Source organism: Typha latifolia, chromosome 1 (assembly GCF_019914945.1).
Source record: "Typha latifolia isolate L0001 chromosome 1, TyphaL0001v2, whole genome shotgun sequence".
NCBI lineage: Eukaryota > Viridiplantae > Streptophyta > Magnoliopsida > Poales > Typhaceae > Typha > Typha latifolia.
Genome location: NC_133086.1, coordinates 16,193,050 through 16,214,957, shown reverse-complemented (window position 1 = coordinate 16,214,957; position 21,908 = coordinate 16,193,050). Strand labels below are relative to the sequence as shown.

Genomic DNA, 21,908 nt, shown 5'->3' with positions numbered 1-21,908 from the left:
AACTGATTTGTACAACTCTCTCAGTCCCAGGAAATCTTGAATGTATTCGAGGGAGTAGTTACCCTCTCTGTAGCATGAGTTGGTCTTTTCAAGGAATTTCTATAATAGTGCACTGTCTGCGAAGTGATTGTTTTTGGTGAGTGAGAACTCAGAAATAGACAGAGAAATAATAGATTGCTCTCATTATGATGTACAAGTATATCTTACACAAAATTCTTATCAAGGTCAATTTGACCCATGAATCAAATTCTTTTATCCTTGTCTGCTTTCAAAGTCTTCACGTCTTTGCTCGGAGGATGAGAAGGAATTCGACTAATTAGCAACACTAGGGCAGCACCAATCAAAGCACCTGAGAGATGAGCAATGTGATTAACTGTTTGGAATGAATAGCCTCTAGCCATTGGACCGGCCAACCCTGTCGAAGCCTGTGCTGCTTCCATGACCTACATGAACAGCCAGTGAACTGTATTAATAACTGATCAAGAGGCTAAATGTCTTACACGAATAACACATCAACTAGAAAAATCAAATACTAGTTCAATATTTCCGTCCATGGCATATTAAGCTATATAATTCAGGCATACCTCATACAAAAATAAATCATTCATAGCGCCATCTGTATTTCAGTTATTTGCAGGTTGATTCACTTATAGATAATTCTTCATACAACTTCTGCGATCTATGATTACTTAAGAGAAATGGATGGTTTGTGAACTTCTTACGAACATCAAAAAGTTGTAAAGAGATTGCGAAAGGAAAGTCTCTTTTAATGAATAATAATTTTCTTAATGGGGAGTTCTATTTGACTCACTATGATGTCAAGAGATAAATAATAAACTACACAAGAAATGATGTTAATTCTAATACCAGATACCAAAAATGCACTCAAAGCAGGAATATATAATCAACTATTAAAAAAAATCTATTCATTAGCTTTGAAACTGTTCTGTCATAAAAAAAACCTTTCTTAGTTAATGATCAAGGTTAATGAATGTGATTAGGATAAAGGGACTCCCCAAGTATATATGATGAGATGCAATCTAAATAACAATGAAGTTTAAAAATAGTTACTAAAAGAGCAAGCAGAAATTGCATTCACAAGAGTATCCACCTGGAAGTGGATATGCTTGCTACAAAGTCAATGATCATGGACTTCATTTTTATTTACAGTACATATGTTCTTTTAGTGGATTCCACTTCTTTCTCCTATTTATTTTCCATGTACTATTTCTCTCCAAGTGATGCCTGATAAAATAGAAAACTTATCATGAAGGCTACTATCATACATTTCATGCTGACAGAAGGGTATGCTCACGACCCATACACATTATATGTGTATCATCATAGTGTCAAGCCTACTAACTGTACATGCCATGGCTGGCTTGCATGCCTTGCATAATGCCAGGCTTCACCGACTCTTTTTGTACTGTGCTGGCACCTCATCATCACTTAAATTCATGGTACTATAAGTTTCAATAGCATTTGCAGATACTGCTATCCTAGAAATGCTTATTCCTATTAATTCTACAGCTACCTATGCTCCAAGTACTCATGCATAATAGTGAAATTGATAGCAATTCCAATTAGTGCCACCTCATATACCACATGACCACACCCAATCTTTGCTCTAGCAGCGATAAACATAGAGCACCTTGTAAGACAACGTCAACATGCATAATCTCCTGATCAGAAAAAATATATATCAAGCTACTGGCTTAATCTGCACATTTGCTTCAAAATACATCGTACACAAGATGCAACTCATCCTCCATCTGCATTCACTATAATTGATGTGACTATAAGCTATGCAGATACTTAGGATTACTCTCCTGCAAGAATGCACCAAATTATACCAGTTTCTTCTCCCTCCATGATCAGCTGTAGAACTTATGTTGGATTTAAAAAATGATAACAAATGTAACATAAGCCTCTCAACTTTGAGAAGAATCATACTGGGGATTACCCCTTGTCCCTATTCTCATTCGTGCACATGGAAATATGAGAGTCCCGAGAACTTTTAAAAGTTTCCTGTCAGGAATCCACTTGGACTTCCTAGAAAATATATAGTAGAAATGCAGAACAAACACATAAATGCTGACGCCATTCCCAACGGGACGCCAAATTCTTGATTTTAGCATCAAATACACTAGAGATACTTTATATCCAGTTAGATTAGATGTCAATTTCTTGCTTTTAGTAAATTTTGGCAAGGAGAAAAGCTGACGCCATACCCAATGGGCCACTTCAAGAAGCTAGATCCAGATGACCTTTCCCAATATTAACTAATACAAATTTGGCCATCCATATAAAGAACAAATTCATGTCGTCATTGCCTAAAAAACAGATTATGGATTAGCAAGCATGATTGAAATGAGACGTCCAAAACCCGATAAATGAAGTAGACACTAGAAGAAGACTATATGCAGTTATTCACCAAGATTACTCTCTGAAGTTTTCTTAGTGATCTAAAAATCCATATGGAGGAAAGAAGTTCACAATGAAAAAGTGTTGATTGCTAGAGGCAAGCTTAAGTTTGCACCAAAAAGTTTGTTGCATAAGGTGGATTTCTCTGAGGCTACACCACACTCTAAATGCTGCAACTCTCTCTAAATACACCAACATTCTATACATATACCTTTCAATATACAGTATAAAACAGACAAGAACAAGATGACCTAACTCAAGAAAGAATTTAAGATTATCTCTTTGACCAATTATTAAAATTTGAAACAACAGAATTCATACAAGAATGGTTGCTCTAGATGACATTCAAAGAATTTCTGCAAGAATACCTATAATTCTACACTTTAACAGAAATAGTGATGGCAGATCAGAAAGAAATAGTGTGTTCATATTCACTAAAACATAAAATAACATACCTTCTCAATAACAAACTGACCAAGAATAAGAACTTCGATAATCTTCCTCCAATCCCAGGACATCTGCATTAACAATAAATTTTCTTGAAGCAACATGAATGCACCATTTTCTATCTAAAAGTAGCAGAAGTCATCACCTTCACGAGGACACTTATTGCAAATAGACCAAAGACAGCACCAGAGGCTCCAACTGACACAGCAACTCTTGGAAGAACTAACCATGAAACCACATTTGCTCCAGCACCTGTCAGGATGTAAGAGATCCATAACGCAAGGTTACCTTCTTCTTCCTCAACAAGCTTTCCTGTTCATGAATAAGATTAAGATGGAAAACTCTGTCACTGAGTTACGAAGAAAGATGGCATCATTTTCATGGGAAAGACAGAAGCTCTTACCAAATATGTACAAAAAGAATAGGTTGCTCGAGAGATGGTTCCTGTAATATGCCAACAGTAAAGTAAATATCCAGCAGAAGTTTTATGATTTCTTATTTTAGTTTCATATAGAGAATAAATACTTAATAATTCACAAGCTAATCTAAAAACTTAAGCTATTAGATAGCGGTGATTTTATATTTTTATATTCTAATACTTTACCTCACTTTTGGGCCTGAGACATTATAATTTACCCAAAAAGTGGACTGGACCGGAGGTTTACATTTTAAACAACATATTGATTTGACAAGATTTGAATTCAAGACCTTTTTTGATATGATAATAATTCACCAACTACTTTAAAAACTTCAGCTGTTAAAACACAATAATTTTTATATTTTTATATTCTAACAATACCATTATGTTTTATTGAAAGACATAACATTTCATACAAAAGATGCCAAAGAAATTCCGAGTTGCACATCATATGCAGAAAAAGAGACCTGACCAATTAGCATGGCAAAAGGTTGCAGTCACAAATTGATACCAAGCAGGCCAACTATGGTACAGATATAGTGCTTTCATCTGGCGAATCTGGAAAATAGAATGAGAACTTTTTAGGCTTTTCCCATAGGAGACACTAGGGCAGTTAGATATAAAATGCATCTGCTAACAATATCAATACTCTAACTAGCTACCACCGAAATAATCAACTTTTCACAATTTCACAAAACAAAGTTCGGAGCTACAATATGCTTTTCAAGACATCGTTATTGAATTTAAAAGTGAGAGGTCCATTTTTAAAAATAATATCTTTGAGGCACACAAGTAACCTAATTCTTATTATCCCCCTATAGGTAGGAGTATAAATGAGCTGGGCTCGACTCGAGTCAAAATTATAGAGAGTTAAGCTAGCTGAAGGACGCTCAGCTTGGCTTGTTAGCGAGTTGGCTTGAGCTCGACTTAGACAGGCTCACATAAAGGTTGTTATAGAAGAGTTCTTAGGCATTTGTTCACACTAAATTATGTTAGGAGAAGCCAATAAAAAATTCAAGAGAAGAATATTGACTTCTTAACACAAGATGAAATGGGTAACAACTTAACTTTTATTGCTTCAATTTTTAGCCATTCCATAGGATAAGACCACATATATATAGTTGTTTATATGACTTTTGATCTATCATATTTGACTTTTAGCTATACTGTGTGCGTCCCAGGTGCCTGCCACCCCCCTGTCCTCTCTTCTCCTTCTTCTTCCCCTTCTACGGCACCCTCCCCACCTCCCTTATCTCCTTCTTCCCCTCACCGTAGCCATCTCGACCCCCCCTCATTTTTCTCCTCCACCTCACTACCTTTCTCCCTCTCTCGCGGGTTGCCGACGTCGGAGCCGGAGCCGGAGCTGATGAAGTGCCGGAGCCGACGTAGCCCCAGAACCGATAAAGCTGAGCGCGTGGATCGCGGTAAGCCCTAACCTCGTCGTTAAATCTCGATAGCTAGCTCCCCTCCCTCTCGTGATCGTCCTCTGCGGCCGCGACCCCGCGTCCGGCCACCGGTCCGAGGGCTCCGGTGGGAGGAGAGAAACCCTCCTTAGATGGGCTTCGGGCCCTTGTTGAAGGGAGGAGGGACCCCCCATGGCCGCCGGCCATGGAGCGCGACCCGCCGCCGTTAGGCCCTTCTTCCCTCTTTCTTTTTTCCCCCTACTTACCCATCGGTCTCGTAGCCGTGCCGCCGGCCTCGTGGTCATATCGCCGGCCTTGTGCTGCGTCGTCGGCCTCGTGCTGCGCCGCTCGCAGCCCCGTGGACCTTCTCTCTCTGCCTCGATCTCCTTCCCTCGAGAGGAGATGGTGGTGGGCTGCGGTTGGACTACAGCCCACAGCAAGTCTTGGTGGGCCGGGGGTAGCCTGCCTCATGCAACCTTGTGGGCTGCAGTTGGACTGCAGCCCACCAAGGCCCCTTGCCTTTTGGGTTAGGTTCCATTTGGACCCTATAATCCAGTTTATCCATTTCCACCCGAGTTAATTAACCTAACCCCGTAATGACAATTTATTATCATGTGAATTTTAGGATAACATAGGACTCACCCTAGGAGACCCCTGACTCATGTATATGCCTAAACATAATTCTCTAATAAGATAATTAATTTTATTAGTTCGCTAATCGTGAATTAATAGGATTGACACCGCGTGAGGAGAATTTTGGGATTCCGAAGGAACCGGCTAGCTGACGAGATTTAGCATACTCCCCAGGCGAGTAGAGTTTATATAAGTCTAGAATAATGTAGTTACAGTCATTATACCTGCCATGACACTGTAGGAAATGTCAGTATTAATATATGCATTTAGTGTACCCTGTTATATCTTTACATATGCAGTTATTGATAATTTGCTCATCATGATATTATGAGATTGTTAATGTAGCATAAGCATTGGTGTGATGATGCTCTACATGTATCCTGTATGATATACCCTTGCATATATATCTGTTGTAATACGTTTAGGAACTAGCATGTTCCAGGATAGTGACTGGTAATCTTTATCAATTGCATTGATTTAGTAACTTATAGTAAGTCATTTCAATAAGCATATTGTTATTGTTAACAAATATAGACATGCATTGGATATACACATGTGATTTCATTATTTTAGATTGTTTGGATCCTACTCGCTGGGCTGTAAGCTCATCCCCTCATGGAGGCATTATTTCAGAGCTAGGAGACGCAGGTGCGGGTAGCGAGGAGTAACTACCTTTCTTTCTTTCTTTCAGTATGTCTATTAGTTGTATTAAGCCCCTACGAAGGCGTTATGATTGATGATGTATTTTGGACTTTAGCATTGTATTTTGGATATATATTTAGAAGGCTTGTTGTGGCCTGTGGAACTTGTATCCAGACTCTTATGGTTGAGTTTATTTATGGTGAATTTGTGCTGTTGTGTGCCTTGTGAAATTCTTGTACTGACAGGTCATGTGATGCACCGCATGAGGGGATTTACCCACGCGGTTTACACGTGTATTTGGAGGTCTGGGTGTTTCATTGCTATTACTCCAATGCATAGAAAACATCAAGGTCAACTCAAAGCCAAAGCACCAATGTCAAATTATTCTTGAATTCTATACTAGCCAAATTAATCTAATTAACTAGTCAAATGGACTACCTTAATACAATTCTTAAGCATGTAGCCCATTGCAACAATACATATATAAAAGAATCTATAGAATTTATGTGCAACTAGAGGATAAAGCATCATATTTAAAATTGTAGATGACTAATTATATATAATATTTTAACATATTACAATGACAGCTAAATCTAGATGAGCTCGAGCCAGCGACGCTCAACTTGAGCACGTCTCAATTGTTAAACGAGCAAGAAAATGTGGCTAGAACTTGGGTCGTTCAGCTAAACAAGCGAGCTCGAGTAGCTTGCGAGCCTCAAGCTTTATTGACACACCTACTTGTAAGGGATTAAAAGCATTAGAATAACCAAATTTTTTCATGCCTCCTTCATTGGCTTACATGTACTTTTTCTTAGGCAACATGCATAACAAAAGACTTCCGAAGCATGATAATGTTAGTCCAGTCCTATTACACCATATGAATGGGACATGTCTTTGCTTTTCAAGAGCATTAAGAAGAAAGAAGCTTTTTAGCAGACAGAGGCAAACAGTATGAAATTAAGATGTCTTTATTTGTAGCACTATCTAAGAACCTAACAGTTGTAAGAAAAATAAAGTTATTTACAAGATAACAGTACTAGAATTTAAGAGTAAAGCAAAAAATGAACAACTCAGCTTGCTCATCCAAAAGATGCGACATGGATTATCATAAGAATGCTGACTCACATATAGTAAACAATATTATTTGCAAATGAATTTTTTTTCCAAATAGAGTAGGTGATCATAATGTTTGAAAGGTCTACTATTCCTTGATTGGAAAATGCATTACCTGAAACAAGTGATCTGCAACATAAGAACCAATGTTAAGAAGTAATATCCAAAATATCCCACTAACACCTTTGTTTGGTGCCCTCTTGTCTTCAGGCCTTGCAAGCTCCAAATCTGATGTTAAATCTAAAAAGTACAGAAGCTCTTGAGAATCATATACCAAACCATGGTAAAACTAAATGCATCTACAGTATATATGACGAGAAGAAAATGCACTTAATATTTGCCAGTCTCCAATCATACATATAACAACTTACAAGTAACATCAACATTTATAAACGATACTGGTAGTCATTCTTATAGAAGAAAACGAATTCCAGAAAGAATTAACTTTTGCTAGTATATCAAAAGCAGCTCGAGGATGAACAAGCAAAATGACAGAACTCATTCTACAACAACGATGGGCAATCCTCAAAAATTGCAATTGTTTCAACTAAATCAGACTATTTACAAATTTTCCAACAGCAACAATTTCGAGAAAATGAACAGACTCAGTCTCAAACTAAAAAAATAATCCATATATTAAATCAAGGATTACGATTTCAAATTTGCAACTAGCACACTAAAAATAAATAAACGAAGCATAACACATTAGAAATTTGACTCAAGATCGTAATTTATTCAGTCAGACTACACAAACGAAGCACAATCTACAATAATCGTTCTCAAGCCCATCATCCGAAATTAGCAAAATAATTGTAAATCAGTTAAAACCTATTCGTTAATCACAATTTCGAAAAATAACGAAACAGAAGCATGGGAAAGATACCTGATCTTCCCATCCTAAAGCGAAACCGCCCTGGTCGAGCGTCGAAAATGACCGCCTTTTTGTGGACAGAGAAGCTTCGGGTGCCGAGAGGGTAGAAAGCGGCGGACGCCGGGGGGAGCCACGTGTCAAGCACGGTGATGTGTCGGACGGCGGGGAATCCGAGACCCGTCGCCGGGCTCCGGGAGAGGAGATGGAGCTGCCCCATTTCTCTCTCTCCTACCGTCCGAGTAATGTTTGGAGGCGGGGATTTTTTTCCCTCGTTCGGGAAGGTAGATTTTATAGGAGGAAAACGTGGTTAGATTCGATGAGTCTGATTTGGGATTTCGGTGTGCGTACTTTTTTCCTTTTTTTTTAATTAAAAAGATCTGCTACCGGCTTACAAACACCCATCAGCTTATATGATCATCTGCTGACATGTCAAAACCCAAAAGCTTGCAGAGCAGAGCTCCTTCCCGGTCTCCAGCAACAAACACCTCGACACTAGCTTGCCCTAGTTGACTCATTTGCCCAGTGGGCCACCTTGTTCCCTCCTCCAAAAATTCCTTCATTAGATATTTAATTCTCCAAGTACACCCTGCCTCCTTCCTTCCGAACTAGAGAATTCATATTTACCTCTCTTTCGAAGGCCAACCTGATACCCTAGGTTTTCGCCATCTATGCAAAATAAGATCGGTGACGGCCCCTTTGAGATTGCCACCATTATGCTTTCATCCGAATGAACCACCATGCCGTCTCCTCCTTGGTAGCTCATCGGAGAGTAGGCCCCATCCATGGTTAGCTTGCACCAACCATGTTTCAGTAAACTCCACGTTTCGCCACCCCCCTCCAAAGGCAACCTGATTTTGCTGCTTTTAGATTCCCTATAAGATAGTGACACTCACTTTCTTTACGTGTTTCCTTACGACTTTGTCACTAGCCTAGTCAATGGAGATCTAATCCAGGCTTAACCTCCAAATTCATAGGGTGTTGCAAGATTTCATCCACCGGCTCCCACACCGCACAACCCATAGTTGTCTTGTAGCCTTAACTAGAGGTGGCTTAAGAACTCCCTAGTATCTTCCAACTTGGCCAAATATTAGACTCTAGATGTTAGAGGAATGTGTAAATCGAGCTCGTCTTAGCCTCTCCCTTTGGGTGAGGCCACTAGTATCAGCAATCTTCATAGCTTGCAGGTTAGTCAGGTAAATGATTAACCCTCCATAGATATAAAACCGCTATAACTCCATAACATTATTGGCTGATTTTAATCATCATCTTCCAACGAAAATTTAACTACCAAAAATGTCAAATTTGAAGATAAAATTGTATAGTATTGAATAAGTTTTTCAACGCATTTAAAATAATACAAATCAGAGTTCATATAAGAAAGACGTGAGCAAATTAATGAATAAAATTAATTTTGTTATTTATCAATGGATTACATTCTTCTTTTAAGTTGTCATCTTTCAATAAACTTAGATATCTAAATGGTTAAATTTAAAGATATTAATGAGAGAAAAAGTTGTAGAGAATTATTTTTTCTTTCTAAAGCATTCAAAGTAATATGATAAGAGTTTATATGAAAAATATATGACGAAAATACTAAATAAATATTTTTTTTATATATAAGTTCTTATATTCTAATAAATATTTAGCCTCTGTAAGGTCGAATTTTTAAAAATTATAAGATAAAATTGGCCGGATAATATTTCAAATAGATCTAAAATAATATTGATCGAAATTCATGTGATAAATATAGGATCAGAACATTGAACATATATACATTTTTAAATGTCCGAATCCACTATTATAAAAACACACATGATTTTTATTGTCACTTAACAACATATTAGTTTTCCCTTATAGGTTAGATTTGTTTTCAAATTTACTTCACTTGGTATCTCATTAAATACTGATTGATGAGACATTATAGGAATAGAGAGAACTTACCACTCTTCTTCTTTTTTCATCTCTCAATCTTTTTTTCTGCACAAGCATTTCATATGGTAAGAAATACTACTTTACTCTTCTTATGCTTCTTCTTCTATCTCCTAATCTTACTTTTGTGTCTTTTTCTTCTTTCACTTGAAATAGTTATATATAAGCATCTCATACAAGAGAAATATTATTATATGTATTGTGTTTAATACATCTCTTCCTTAGGTTATCCATATGAGATATTTTATATAATTTTATAATTTACTCTTATATTTTTTTTTTATATTTTATTTTATTGCTACCGTCCTACCTTTATAAATAATCATAAACCCTAGTATAAAAATAAATTTCTCTTAATTAGATATTATTTAATAAGAAAAATAAGCAGATACCCCTTGAGAACTAAATAGCTATGAATGATAAAAATATTCAATATATGCAAATTTCATAAGATAAAGTTGAACCAAATTTCAAGTTTCTAGAATTATTTACTTGTCTGTACTTTAAAAGTATTTATCGTTCTAATCTTAGCTATATTATTTTTGCCAAGTAGTAAGACCTTGTTTGAAATAAATTCGGACTAGGTATAAGTACTGATGATATGAGTCTTTAAAAGTTTGAATATGATAATATCTCTCACTCATCCTTCTCTTTCTTCTTCATTTTTGACTCTAATTTACAATTTATTTTAGACAATTTATAATTATATTTACGTAATTCATAGTTATATATATGAATTTCGTAGTTATATTTATGTTGTTCACAGTTAAACATAGTAATAAAAGGAAGAATGAATTGCGTAAAAATAATTGAAAAGTTCATAAATATAATTCTAAATTGTGTACAATAACTATAAAGTAGGAGTGAGAGAGATACTATGCGGTAATAATATGATTCTAAAAGTAACAAAAAATTCAATTCAAAATAAGTTAATAAATAAAAATAAACTTACAAATTACAGAATGTAAAATCTGTATAGTAAGTCTAGTGTTGAAAACTCTCTCTTTAAGACTAATTCGTCATCCGTCGATTGCTTCTGAAACAATGGACGTCGGTTTTCAAGATACAACAACTGTCTTACACTCGAAAGAAAGCAGCTATTCGAATGCCTGGTTGAACCTGAACCGTGCTATACTCTCTCAAATGCAGACTTAAGATTCGAACCAGACTTAGAAAGAATGAACCAAAATTTAGTGTTCAAAATAATGCAAACTGACAGCCTATTTATTAGACTTAAATAGGCTTGAAGGGATGCGACTGGTCACAAATGGATGCACTATTTCGGGTCTTAACCGAATAACAGTTTCAAAGTGAAGGGATGCACCATTTTGAGTTCAACCAATTAACTGTTCCAAGTGTACACCACTTCGAATTCGGGCAGGTTCAACCAACCAACTAATCTGAACAAGACCAGATTTGAACTTGTATCAGGCAAAAATTAAAATTAGACTTGACCCGCACATGTAAACCGAGCTGAGCTGGGCCGACCGGGGCGTGTGTGTAAGTTAAGTTGCATAATACCATTTACCCACAAAAGATGTACCTCTTTTGGGGTCCAAAGTTGAAACACCAAAACCTCCAAATACACGTGTAAACCGCGTGGGTAAATCCCCCCATGCGGTACATCACATGACCTGTCAGTACAAGAATTTCACAAGGCACACCCGGCACAAATTCACCATAAATAAACTCAACCATAAGAGTCCGGATACAAGTTCCACAGGCCACAACAAGCCTTCCAAATATACATCCAAAATATAATGCTAAAGTCTAAAATAAATCATCAATCATAACGCCCTCGCAGGGGCTTAATACAACTAAAAGACATACTGAAAAAGAAAGGCAGCTACTCCTCACTACCCGCACCTGCGTTCCCAAGCCTTCTAAATATACATCCAAAATACAATGCTAAAGTAGACATACTGGAAAAGAAAGACAGCTACTCCTCGCTACCCGCACTTGCGTCCCCTAGCTCTGAAATAATGCCACCAAGAGGTGGTGAGCTTACAGCCCAGCGAGTAGGATCCATACCATCTAAAATAATGAAAGTGCATGTGTATATACATTGTATGCCTATATTTGCTAGCAATAACAATATGCTTGTTGAGATGGCTTAACATGAGTTACTAAATCAATACAATCGATAAAGATTATGTCCACACAGATATAAAGCTTGATACAATTTTTTATTCGTACATATCACAATCATAGTGTTTACATGTTATGTATAGCAATAAAAGAGCACTTTAGTCATCTTATGCCTACAAAAGCATTAATCATACTCATCATCGCTCATCGAGCTATTCACTACATAGGGTAAATACTCTCAAGAAATAATTATCCATCACATAATCATCCATCATCTCATACATCGAGGGGGGATATATACACATCTAGCGGTAATGCCACCTACACGTGTATGGCGACACTACAAGTGACCGGTTGTCTATGGCCATCAGACTAAGGACCCCGGTCGTAAGCCCATATCTCACTCTCTCTAAATCATCAGTAGAAGTGGTGCAGTGTCTATGAGTGTATCAAGCATGTTATAGTCATTATGATCGTTACATTTTATATTCACAATAGATATACATATATGCAAGGGTATATCATACAGGATACGTGTAAGCATCATCACACTAATGTTTATGCTACATTAACATTCTCATAATATCATGATGAGCAAATTATCAATAACTGCATATGTAAAGATATAACATGGTATACTAAATGCATATATTAATATCGACACTTCCTACAGTTGTCATGACAGTATAATGACTGTAACTACATTATTCTAGATTTGTATAACTCTACTCGTCTGGGGGGTCTCCATAGTATACTAAATCTTGTCACGCAAGTAACGCCATATGTAAGATTAGCGAATTAATAGAATTAATTATCTTTATTTAGAGAATTTATGTTTAGGCATATACATGAGTCAGGGTGAGTCCTATGTTATCCTAAAATTCACATGATACTAAATTGTCATTACGGGGGGTCAGGCTAATTAAATCAGGTGGAAAAAGATAAACATGGTTATAGGCTCCAAATGGGCTAGGCTAGAGGTAATGGGTTAGGCTCAAACCCAACTCAATACGTAAGAGGGTCTTAGTGCAAGGTTGCAAGAGGTGGGTTGGGGGTCCAACCACAGCCCACTAAGGCTTGCTGTGGGCTGCAGTCTAATCGCAGCCCACCACAATCGAGCTGGTGGGCTGCAAATTGCAGCCCACCAAAACTAGCTTAGTGGGCTGCAGGGGATGTGGGGCTGCGAGATCAAGGCGGAGAGAGGAGGTCCACGGGGTTGCGGGGCTGCGGGCGGCGCAGCACGAGGCCGGCGGCGCAGCACAAGGCCATCGAGTAAGTAGGGGGGAAAGAAAAGGAAAGAGGGGAAAGAAGGAAAGAGGGAAGGGGAAGAAGAAGGAGAAGAGGGATGGGGGCAGAGTGGCAGGGGTGTTAAAATTTGGGGTGTTACAAAAGTCCACAAAAATTTGTCACTTATATATCATACTAATATTTCTAAACTCATTTCTCTTTATTTTCTATTGCCATGATACCCACTTTAGAGCTAATCCTTTTTATGAATTTGACTAAGTGAATATATGATAATAAAATACTCTTTAAGCTAAATTAATTTCACCATTAAACTATTATTAATAATATGTATGCCACACTTAAAACTTAGCTCAAAGTTTATAAAAAAATTCATGTCAAATACATGAAATTTCTAATAATTCAAACTTATAAAAACTCATTTAATCAACACTAATACCTAGTGTGAATTACTTTTAACAATGTCTAAATGTTTGTACTGGATGAGTTTAAAAAGATAAATTCTCTTAAATTAGACACAAGTAAATGATTTTGGAAACTTAATAGTTGATTTATATCTTCTCAAATTTGATGATCCAAATATGGTTATAGTTATATTTACAATTTTTTTATTACATAATTCATACTAATTGAATATTTATATTTTTATAAGTTTCACACTTTTATTACGTAATTCATAGTTATAAAATATTTATATTTTAATTTTATTAAGTATTGAACACTTATATTTTTTGTAAATTTCCTAATTATTTTACTTAGTTCTAGTTTGTATTGGTGTAAGTTTACTTAATTTACGTAATTCTTAGTTGGTGTTAGTCAGCAAATATTTATTATTATCCACGTTTCTCGAGACAAAAGTGATATAATAATACTGTTTAAAATAGGTCAGACTAATAACATAAGGTAATTCATAATTATTTTACGGGTTATATTAATAAATGAGAGAGTGCAAACATTTATTATTATACGCCATCTTTCTAAGGCAAAAATTTATTAAAGAAGTCAGATTATATTAAATGCATATTAAGATTTTCTTTTACTATTTAACGAGCTCAAAGTTGGAAAATAAAATGGAGTAAAGAAATTTGGGTGATAAAATTGAAAATTAAATGTGTATTTTATTGATAATTTCTGAAAAATATATTTTGTTCTATATAAATTTAGGTAAATATTTGTATATCAAATTACATCAAATAAAAAGGAAAGATGATTAACTGATAGGTTTATGAACTCACATAGATTAATGAAGATAACAATGACAAGTTTATTTTCATAAATGCTGGTAAGAGATTAAGTGATTTATAACGAAAAAAAATGAAATAGAAAAAAAATGGCTATATCAAAATTATCTCAAATTTATCGAGCAAAATCGCTCGAAAGAGATAAAGATAATATAGCGAAGAAATTATATTTTATTTCTTATAGTTGGGTTTAAATTTATTTTACTCTTTTTATAGTTTTATTTATGTGCTCATATTCGCATAATTACATTCAAATTAAAATTAAATTTTTTTATTTATTTGATTAATTTACTTGTCTAATTTTAAATTTAATATATAGGATTAGTCAAATATGATGAGAAAAATAAATAATTTCAGTTTGAATATATTTATAAGGACTAAAATAAAACAAATTAAAATATGAAAATGATAAAAAAAAGAGAGTAAATTTAGATCAAGCTATGTGCGGGTAAAATGTAGCTTTTCCTAACCTCATTTGAAAAATTATAGTGGCAAATAAGTAAAAAAGAGAGGAAAAAAGCTCTAAACTTTTTAACAGTGTATTTTGTCCCAAGGGACTCAAAACTCAGCGCCTTTCTCTTAGCTTATCTTTCTTCTTTGGGAGGGAGGGAGGGAGGGAGAAGACCAAGAAGAAGCCAACAATGATGTCCTCGCTCCAGTTCTTCCCTTCTACATCCCGAAACCCTAATCCTAAATCCAATCCTCTCCTCCTCCCCTCCAAGAACCCTAGCATCAAGCCGACCTACCTCCCCTCCTGCTCCTCATCCTCAGCCAGACCTCTCTGTTCCCCTAAAGATTCGATTTTGAGCACTACCTGCTTCGTTTCTCACCCTCAAAGCTCCACTTTTGCCGGTCCCCAGCTCTTTCGGCGAAGAAGCCACTGGAGAGAAATCCGGTGTAGTCCTGGGGTCGATTCTAGGGGTGGCGAGGCTACGGATGCGCCACCGCTGCTGGAAGTGGAGAGCGAGGATGGCGGTAATGGAGGTGGGAAGGGTGGAGGAGGAGAGGAGGAAGAGGAGGAAGAGGAGGAGGGGGAGAAGAAGAAGGGAATTCTGCCAGAGTGGTTTAATATCTCTTTGGATGACGCGAAGACTGTGCTTGCGGCATTCGCGATTTCTTTGGCTTTCCGGTCGTTCATCGCGGAGCCTCGGTTCATCCCGTCATTGTCGATGTTTCCAACTTTTGATATTGGCGACCGCATTGTCGCAGAAAAGGTATTACCTTTTTATAGTTTGGTTCCATTTTGTTCTCAAATGTGGAAACGGAATGTAACTATTGGAGGTCTAGATATTCTTTGGTAGAATGAGGTGTTATTAACTGATACTTAATTTACTAATATCATGATCCTGGTCTTAATTTATAGGTTTTTGTTTTCCTAGATTTCTTGGCTATACTGGAACTTTGGAATACATTTTGGATAAAACTTGCATATTTCTAGGATTTGTCATCAGTACATGTGGATATTGATTCAGTGTCCTTGATGATGATTCGTATGTTAGAACGATCAATCAAGATGTCACAGGTTTTCTTATCACATTCTTCTTGGTAAATTACTTGAATTTGACAGAGTCTATTGAGTCTTTCATGCTTTGAATTTTAATGTTTAATATCTAAGACTTGCCACTTATGATTGAAGAGGTTGCCACTTTACATCATTTCTCAACTCAATAAGAAAACCAAAAAGGGTTGACAATGACATCCCACAAGTGAATTGGCAATCTGTTGAAGTGAATGGTCAAAAGAAACCAAAAGTGGTTGCGGATAGCATCCTGCTATACTTTGTGGCACAGTAAGTGCTGACTAGCACACTCTGTTCCTTATCTTCCTTTCAACTTAAAATAAGCCTTTCAACATGTAGTATGTTATTTATGTTAAAGCGTCCACACCACAGAAAAGATAAAGTTAGTTCATAAGATAAAAGAACACATTAAGGTTAACTTTTCCCATTTCAGTATATTCTTGATATTCTTATATGGATTTTTTTCTTTCATGAAAGAAAGGGCAACCAAATGATGCAGGGTTGAGATATTCATCTATATTTCTCAGTTCTTTTCCATAATCTTTGCTGTCCATCTCATTTGTAGTTTTGTCATAAAGTATGTGTTTTCATCAAGCAAAATTGGATGCTTTCTGCCAATATGACACAAATATAGTTTCTCCAAAACTAATATTTTGTAGAAATTTTCTTAGGTATCATATTACTTCAGAAAGCCATGTGTCAATGACATAGTGATCTTTAAAAGCCCACCAGTCTTACAGGTATGTACGTCCTTTTTGGGCCCGTACAAATATATAGTTTTCTTCCGCATGACTTATATTTGCTTAGTTTAGATATTTTACATCAATACATCTCGCAGGAAGTGGGATATACTGATAATGACGTTTTCATCAAAAGAGTGGTTGCCAAGGAGGGGGATGTTGTAGAGGTTAGTATACCTACATCAAAAGTGTTGTAATATATATAATCTTCTCTATCATGAAAATATAATTCCTTAGTTTGATCTGAATATTTTCCTACTTAAAGAATTCTAGCTAGGTTATCCATCATAATTAGAAGGGAAATAGAAAGAAGATTGAAAGCTCGAAATAGAAAGAAGATTGAAAGCTCTTTGTTTGAAAAAGAGGACTAGGACTATTTATTATATTTAAGATACAATAGGTTCTGCTAAGATTTCTTCACCTAAACATTCATCCGATCCATTCTTATTGCATAGATTAAAGCACATCAATGAACAAAACCCAAACTGAAATACATCAATGACAGAGATTAGAAAAGATGCCATGTAATAATCATCTCAATGTAGTCAAGGTGTTCCGACTGTTTCAGAGCTTTTTTCTGGAGTTACAACAGCCAAATTTTTAGTCTCATTAATTTCAGGTCTGATATATGGATCCATATTTTTCATTCATCTCTATTTAGTGCATGGCCTAGCAGCCACTATATTCTTTTAGGATCCATTTTCATAGCTTTCTTGATAAAAGTTTTAAATTGTCTGTCAAGACATCCAACACAGCTCTCCTTTATTTGGGCTTGGGACCAGATATTGAAAGATATCATGATAAGCACACATTTGGTGGAGGTTTCTCAATTCTAGAGCTTCATTGTGATATTTTGGAATGGAGATATTTTGACAATTTCATTTTAGTGACATGGAATGCAAACTACATTTTTTCTTTTAAGTCCCGTTATCCTTATTAAGTGTTCCATAATCAGTTCATATACACCTGTACTACTGGGATAAACCAATTAATTAGGACCTGTTCCAAACTAGTTTGAGTAATGATTATGAACCAGATTTAAGCTCATTAAAAATGGAGTTAGGTTCAAAATGAAGCTTTCTGAGCATAAAGATATTCTACACTACTGAAACGGTAAAGTTAATTCATATTGTCCATTTATAGTGACTTTAATAAACCATGATTAAATTCCTGAAGTTAGTATCAGACTGATCTGCTATGGTTCTGGGGCCAAATTGGTAATTGTTCATAATAGTTTCCAGGCACCCAAAATTAAAATTCAAAACTATAATGCCTTCTTACAATGATAAATTTAAGATTGTCAAATTGCCCAAGGTCAACTGAAATTTTTGTGGGTTTTCATGTACTAAGTTTTCAAACCTCTCCATGCTTTTGAGTGATTATCAATTTCTAAATTCTAATATTACCTTTGGAATTCCTTGCTTATTTCATACTGTACTGCCCTTGTTTGTACTGTTTGTTTCTAAGGTAAGTCTATGTCCACTCTGTACCTCGCTGAGCCAAGCAAGTCAAGTTCTTCCGAAAATGTTTACCTACGCTCTTTTATGAACTTATTCAAAATTTATGAACTTATTATGCAGTTAGATTACTAAAAAAATGCTTGCTATAGATTTTTCTAGTAAGGTGTCTGTGTGCAGGTAAGACATTCTGCAATACAATGTGATCAAGAAACTAACTATTGGAATTTTATTTTTCAAAACCAGCAGCAACTTAATAGTGGTCCTCATAGACTCATACCATCTAACTTCAATCACTAATTATTGAGAAGAAAATGATGTAACTTAATTCCAATCATTAGTTACAACTCAAGCATATTAAGTTATTAACATGCACACCAGTCAGTCAAGTCAAGGATTATCTAGCTGGCAGAGATGATGCTTTACTATTGGCACTTGGTAACTTGTCCTTTTAGTGGATTTCTGAAATAAAATATCAATTGAAGGTCAGTCTAGAGGAATTATAGTTGACATTACCTTGTAAAATTTTATTTAATAAAAAACTAAAAAAGTACGGAAGAAATCTCAAGATATCTCTACAATAAGTCAATAAGTACGACTGCAGTTGACACAACTATAGGTTAAATTTCCCATACAACATTGGATTCTATTATTATGTTTCTGGCTTTCTGCGAATACTCTTATCTGTAAAAGCTTTATAAGTCTTTCTAAATTACTTTCTTTTGCAGTACCATCCTGGTTTCAGATAAGCAACACCATTTTCTTTTTATGGTTGATACTACCTTTTATATCACCTAATACTGTTATATCGTGAATGTTTGTTGTTTCATATTGAAAGCATCTGTAGAATTATTATTGTTTCATATTGAAAGCATCTGTAGGATTACATAATTGATAGTTCTTTTATTTCCGTTGTATATATTGCAGGTACATGATGGAAAGCTAATAGTAAATGGAGATGTGAGAAATGAAGAGTTCATTCTTGAGCCCCCATCCTATGACATGAACCCGGTGGTAAGGTTGCTATAGCCTTACAGGTGCTTTCACTAGATTTTGAAATTGTCATGACACGATTATCAGAAAAATTATGATTTGAATTTCTATTTAGAAACAATAAAGGAATTTGGAGAATTAAATGAGTATAGAATGAGCTTCATTGAAAAATAGGGTATAGAGACTTCCAGATGGGTCGGCAAAGATGAAGATCTAAAAAGGATGTGAATTGATGTGACAAAGCAACATTACCTTGACTGGACAAAGATAGTTTTTTGTTAAAATTTTCAGGTGAGGTTTACTGTCATTAAAAATTGTGAAATTCCTGTTAGGGAAATCAAATGTGCATGAATATTTAAGAGCTACGATAATTGTTTTCTTAGATGGCATTACTTGGTGGCCTAACCCTTGCATCCAAGCAGCCATGGCTTGCTAAAACTGCCTCTTCAGAAATAAGGGTAATACTATGTATGTCTTCCTCCCGCCTCCCCTAGCACTTGTTTAATGGGAGCCTCGTTCACTGGGTTCCTTTTCTAGTTTAATCGGTTTTGTTAGTTCATGCACTGTAGTTTGATACAATTTTATTTTCTTCTGTACTTGTTCAGCTTTGCACTTAATCTCTCCTGTTATATGGCATAAGCTCCAAAACTGTGGATTTTCTTTCATGAGGCTGGACATCTCACCCCTTTGAATATTCTAGAGATGCTTCTTCAGGATAACTTTTTGAGCAGGCTCTAAGATAATTCTTAGAAGAAGTCGATATCCATTAGTAACTTAGCTATTTCCGTCACAAAATTTCATGCTGGCTATCAAGCTACCTAACACATCACTCCTTTAGATGGAACATCTATGACAGTAAGCATGCACAGGGAGAGTTAGGAAAGCATGCAGTAATTGCCCAAAGAAGTAAGATGTGATGTAACACCATGCATTTCATCCTTTAACATAGGAAAGCCAACCATACCATAGGTTCTCATTGTTCAAATCTATATCAGGAATGAAGATGCTTTTTTTTTGCACTTTTATCATAAATTTTCTTTGCATCGTCTGAAGTTATTTCCTGTGAGATCAAGATAACTTCAATTATCACCTATCGTTTGCTGCAGCAAGTGCCTCAAAACTCTGTATTTGTGATGGGAGATAATCGTAACAATAGTTATGATTCACACATATGGTATGACAACAACTTTGATCTGGTTCAGCGTTAGGTCTTTATTTCTTTTGTTTCCTCTACATAACTTACTCTTTTTCAGGGGTCCTCTTCCGTCAAGGAACATTCTAGGGAGATCCATCTTCCGCTACTGGCCACCAACTAGACTTGGGAGCACAGTTCCTAATGGCAGCTGCGAGGACCTGAAGCTAAAGAATAATTCAGTTTTCGATGTTGGAATAACCCAGTAAGGCAAAGTACCAATATTGTTATTCCCAACCCTCTAAATTATCTTCTTTTTTTCTTTTTTTTTTGTAAAGGATGGAGATGGAGAAACAATTTTGTGTTTAGGTTTCTGCCAGATCACCTCTTTAAGCTTAAAAACAGATGTTGGTTATTGTACTTCAAACATCTCAATGGGAAAGAAATTTCTGAGGTTCTTGGTTGATTTCCTATTCTCATTTAGAGAGAGCCAAACTAGGATATGTCAGGTGATTCAGTTGTAACAGATCTGTGACAAAATGAACACTAAAGAGAAATATTGGGTGTTTGATGCTTATTTTAATCCATCTCACAGGGATTAGTTGATTGCCAGCTCCAAAGGACCGAGTGCGGAGTAGCTAACACATCTGATCACAACCAATATAAATGTGCACTTATAAAGATCATAAATTGATATTACCAAACGTGTTACATTTTCTGCATACCAGTTAAATTATCAAAAGTTTCATACAAGTTGACCAAGATGATGTGATCTTTCTTCATCTCATAGCTATTACTATCGATAGATAAGATAATGTCTGCACAGGCATCTCAATCAAGCTTGCTTTAATAAGATTCCACTTATATATGTAACATTTAATTCAAGTTCAATTCTTTCCAGATGCAAATTAAGCTTATTCAGGCTTTAATTTGGCTTGAAATAGACTCGAGTTTGAAATAAGTTTGAATTGAATCTAATTAATTTAAGTTTGATATTTTAGAATAGAATTGTTATAATATTTAGCTGTTATTTTAGAATAATAAAATGTATTTAAAAAAAATTTATTTCTAAAACGAAAGGAGTAAAATAAACTGAGTCCTTAGATTTGAGGAGAGTGGCCTTTCAATCAAAGTTAAACATGCCTTGAGAAAAAGTGTGGCTCATTTGTGAGCTGTCAAAGTACACAGCCGCATAAAAAAAAGCTACCAATTGATCTCTTCCTTGAATAGTATTGAAGAATGACTTCATGAACACTGCAAATATCCCAAGCTAATGTAACAGTTAAGACTTTTCACATGCATAATAAATTAACAGTGGTAAGATTGGGATGATTATTCTAGATGTAACCATAAGGTGAGCAAAATAAGGTGCCTTAGTATCCCTCCAAAGTATTTCTCCAATTTCGTCTGTGCTGTAACTCATCCATTACTTAAAAACTTAGGCTTTGTTTGGTTTCAAGCTAAGTCCCAAACTTAATTAATTAGTCTTATATTTTAATTTTAGTTTTTTAGAAAATAAATTTGGTTAGATATAAAAAAGAAAGTTTAGTTAGAGATTCCTGAATTCAAAGTAAACGAGGCCCAAGTAAGTGTTTTATATGGGCATATCACAT

The 21,908-nt window shown here is 35.7% G+C and overlaps 2 protein-coding genes across 7 annotated transcripts; one reads left to right on the top strand and one right to left on the bottom strand.

Moving 5' to 3' along the window:
- Positions 1 to 155: 155 nt before the first annotated feature.
- LOC140792503 (rhomboid-like protein 11, chloroplastic) lies at positions 156 to 8,275 on the bottom strand. Of its 3 annotated transcripts, XR_012109765.1 has the most exons (8): positions 7,964 to 8,275; positions 7,196 to 7,320; positions 3,762 to 3,847; positions 3,275 to 3,315; positions 3,017 to 3,183; positions 2,880 to 2,942; positions 2,232 to 2,333; positions 156 to 443 (listed from the first exon to the last, which is right to left on the bottom strand). XR_012109765.1 is itself a non-coding variant. In XM_073143551.1 (7 exons), exons 1-7 carry the CDS (start codon positions 8,166 to 8,168, stop codon positions 243 to 245), a joined length of 888 nt encoding a protein of 295 aa, XP_072999652.1. In that variant the 5' UTR covers positions 8,169 to 8,275; the 3' UTR covers positions 156 to 242. The 3 variants fall into 3 exon arrangements, 2 of the variants coding, with proteins under 2 accessions (XP_072999652.1, XP_072999660.1); XM_073143551.1 differs by lacking the exon at positions 2,232 to 2,333; XM_073143559.1 differs by lacking the exon at positions 2,232 to 2,333 and having other exon boundaries at positions 3,017 to 3,123.
- A 6,738-nt stretch (positions 8,276 to 15,013) lies between these two features.
- LOC140780965 (chloroplast processing peptidase-like) lies at positions 15,014 to 20,761 on the top strand. 4 transcript variants are annotated; one of them, XR_012107617.1, is made up of 8 exons: positions 15,035 to 15,668; positions 16,645 to 16,713; positions 16,812 to 16,880; positions 19,098 to 19,184; positions 19,338 to 19,454; positions 19,547 to 19,631; positions 20,270 to 20,337; positions 20,417 to 20,475. XR_012107617.1 is itself a non-coding variant. In XM_073126702.1 (6 exons), exons 1-6 carry the CDS (start codon positions 15,096 to 15,098, stop codon positions 20,562 to 20,564), a joined length of 1,014 nt encoding a protein of 337 aa, XP_072982803.1. In that variant the 5' UTR covers positions 15,014 to 15,095; the 3' UTR covers positions 20,565 to 20,761. The 4 variants fall into 4 exon arrangements, 1 of the variants encoding a protein (XP_072982803.1); XR_012107615.1 differs by having other exon boundaries at positions 19,338 to 19,631; XR_012107618.1 differs by having other exon boundaries at positions 15,036 to 15,668; positions 19,098 to 19,207; positions 19,338 to 19,631.
- The last annotated feature ends 1,147 nt before the right edge of the window (positions 20,762 to 21,908 follow it).

Coding starts and splice junctions, on each gene's coding strand:
- LOC140792503 (XM_073143551.1), bottom strand. CDS start 8,168: ATGGGGCAGCTCCATCTCCTCTCCCGGAGCCCGGCGACGGGTCTCGGA. Junction 7,321..7,963: donor CTTTAGGATGGGAAGATCAG/GTATCTTTCCCA, acceptor TGTACTTTTTAG/ATTTAACATCAGATTTGGAG. Junction 3,316..3,761: donor ACCTTTTGCCATGCTAATTG/GTCAGGTCTCTT, acceptor GGCATATTACAG/GAACCATCTCTCGAGCAACC.
- LOC140780965 (XM_073126702.1), top strand. CDS start 15,096: ATGATGTCCTCGCTCCAGTTCTTCCCTTCTACATCCCGAAACCCTAAT. Junction 15,669..16,644: donor ACCGCATTGTCGCAGAAAAG/GTATTACCTTTT, acceptor AAATTTTCTTAG/GTATCATATTACTTCAGAAA. Junction 16,881..19,097: donor AGGAGGGGGATGTTGTAGAG/GTTAGTATACCT, acceptor TATATATTGCAG/GTACATGATGGAAAGCTAAT.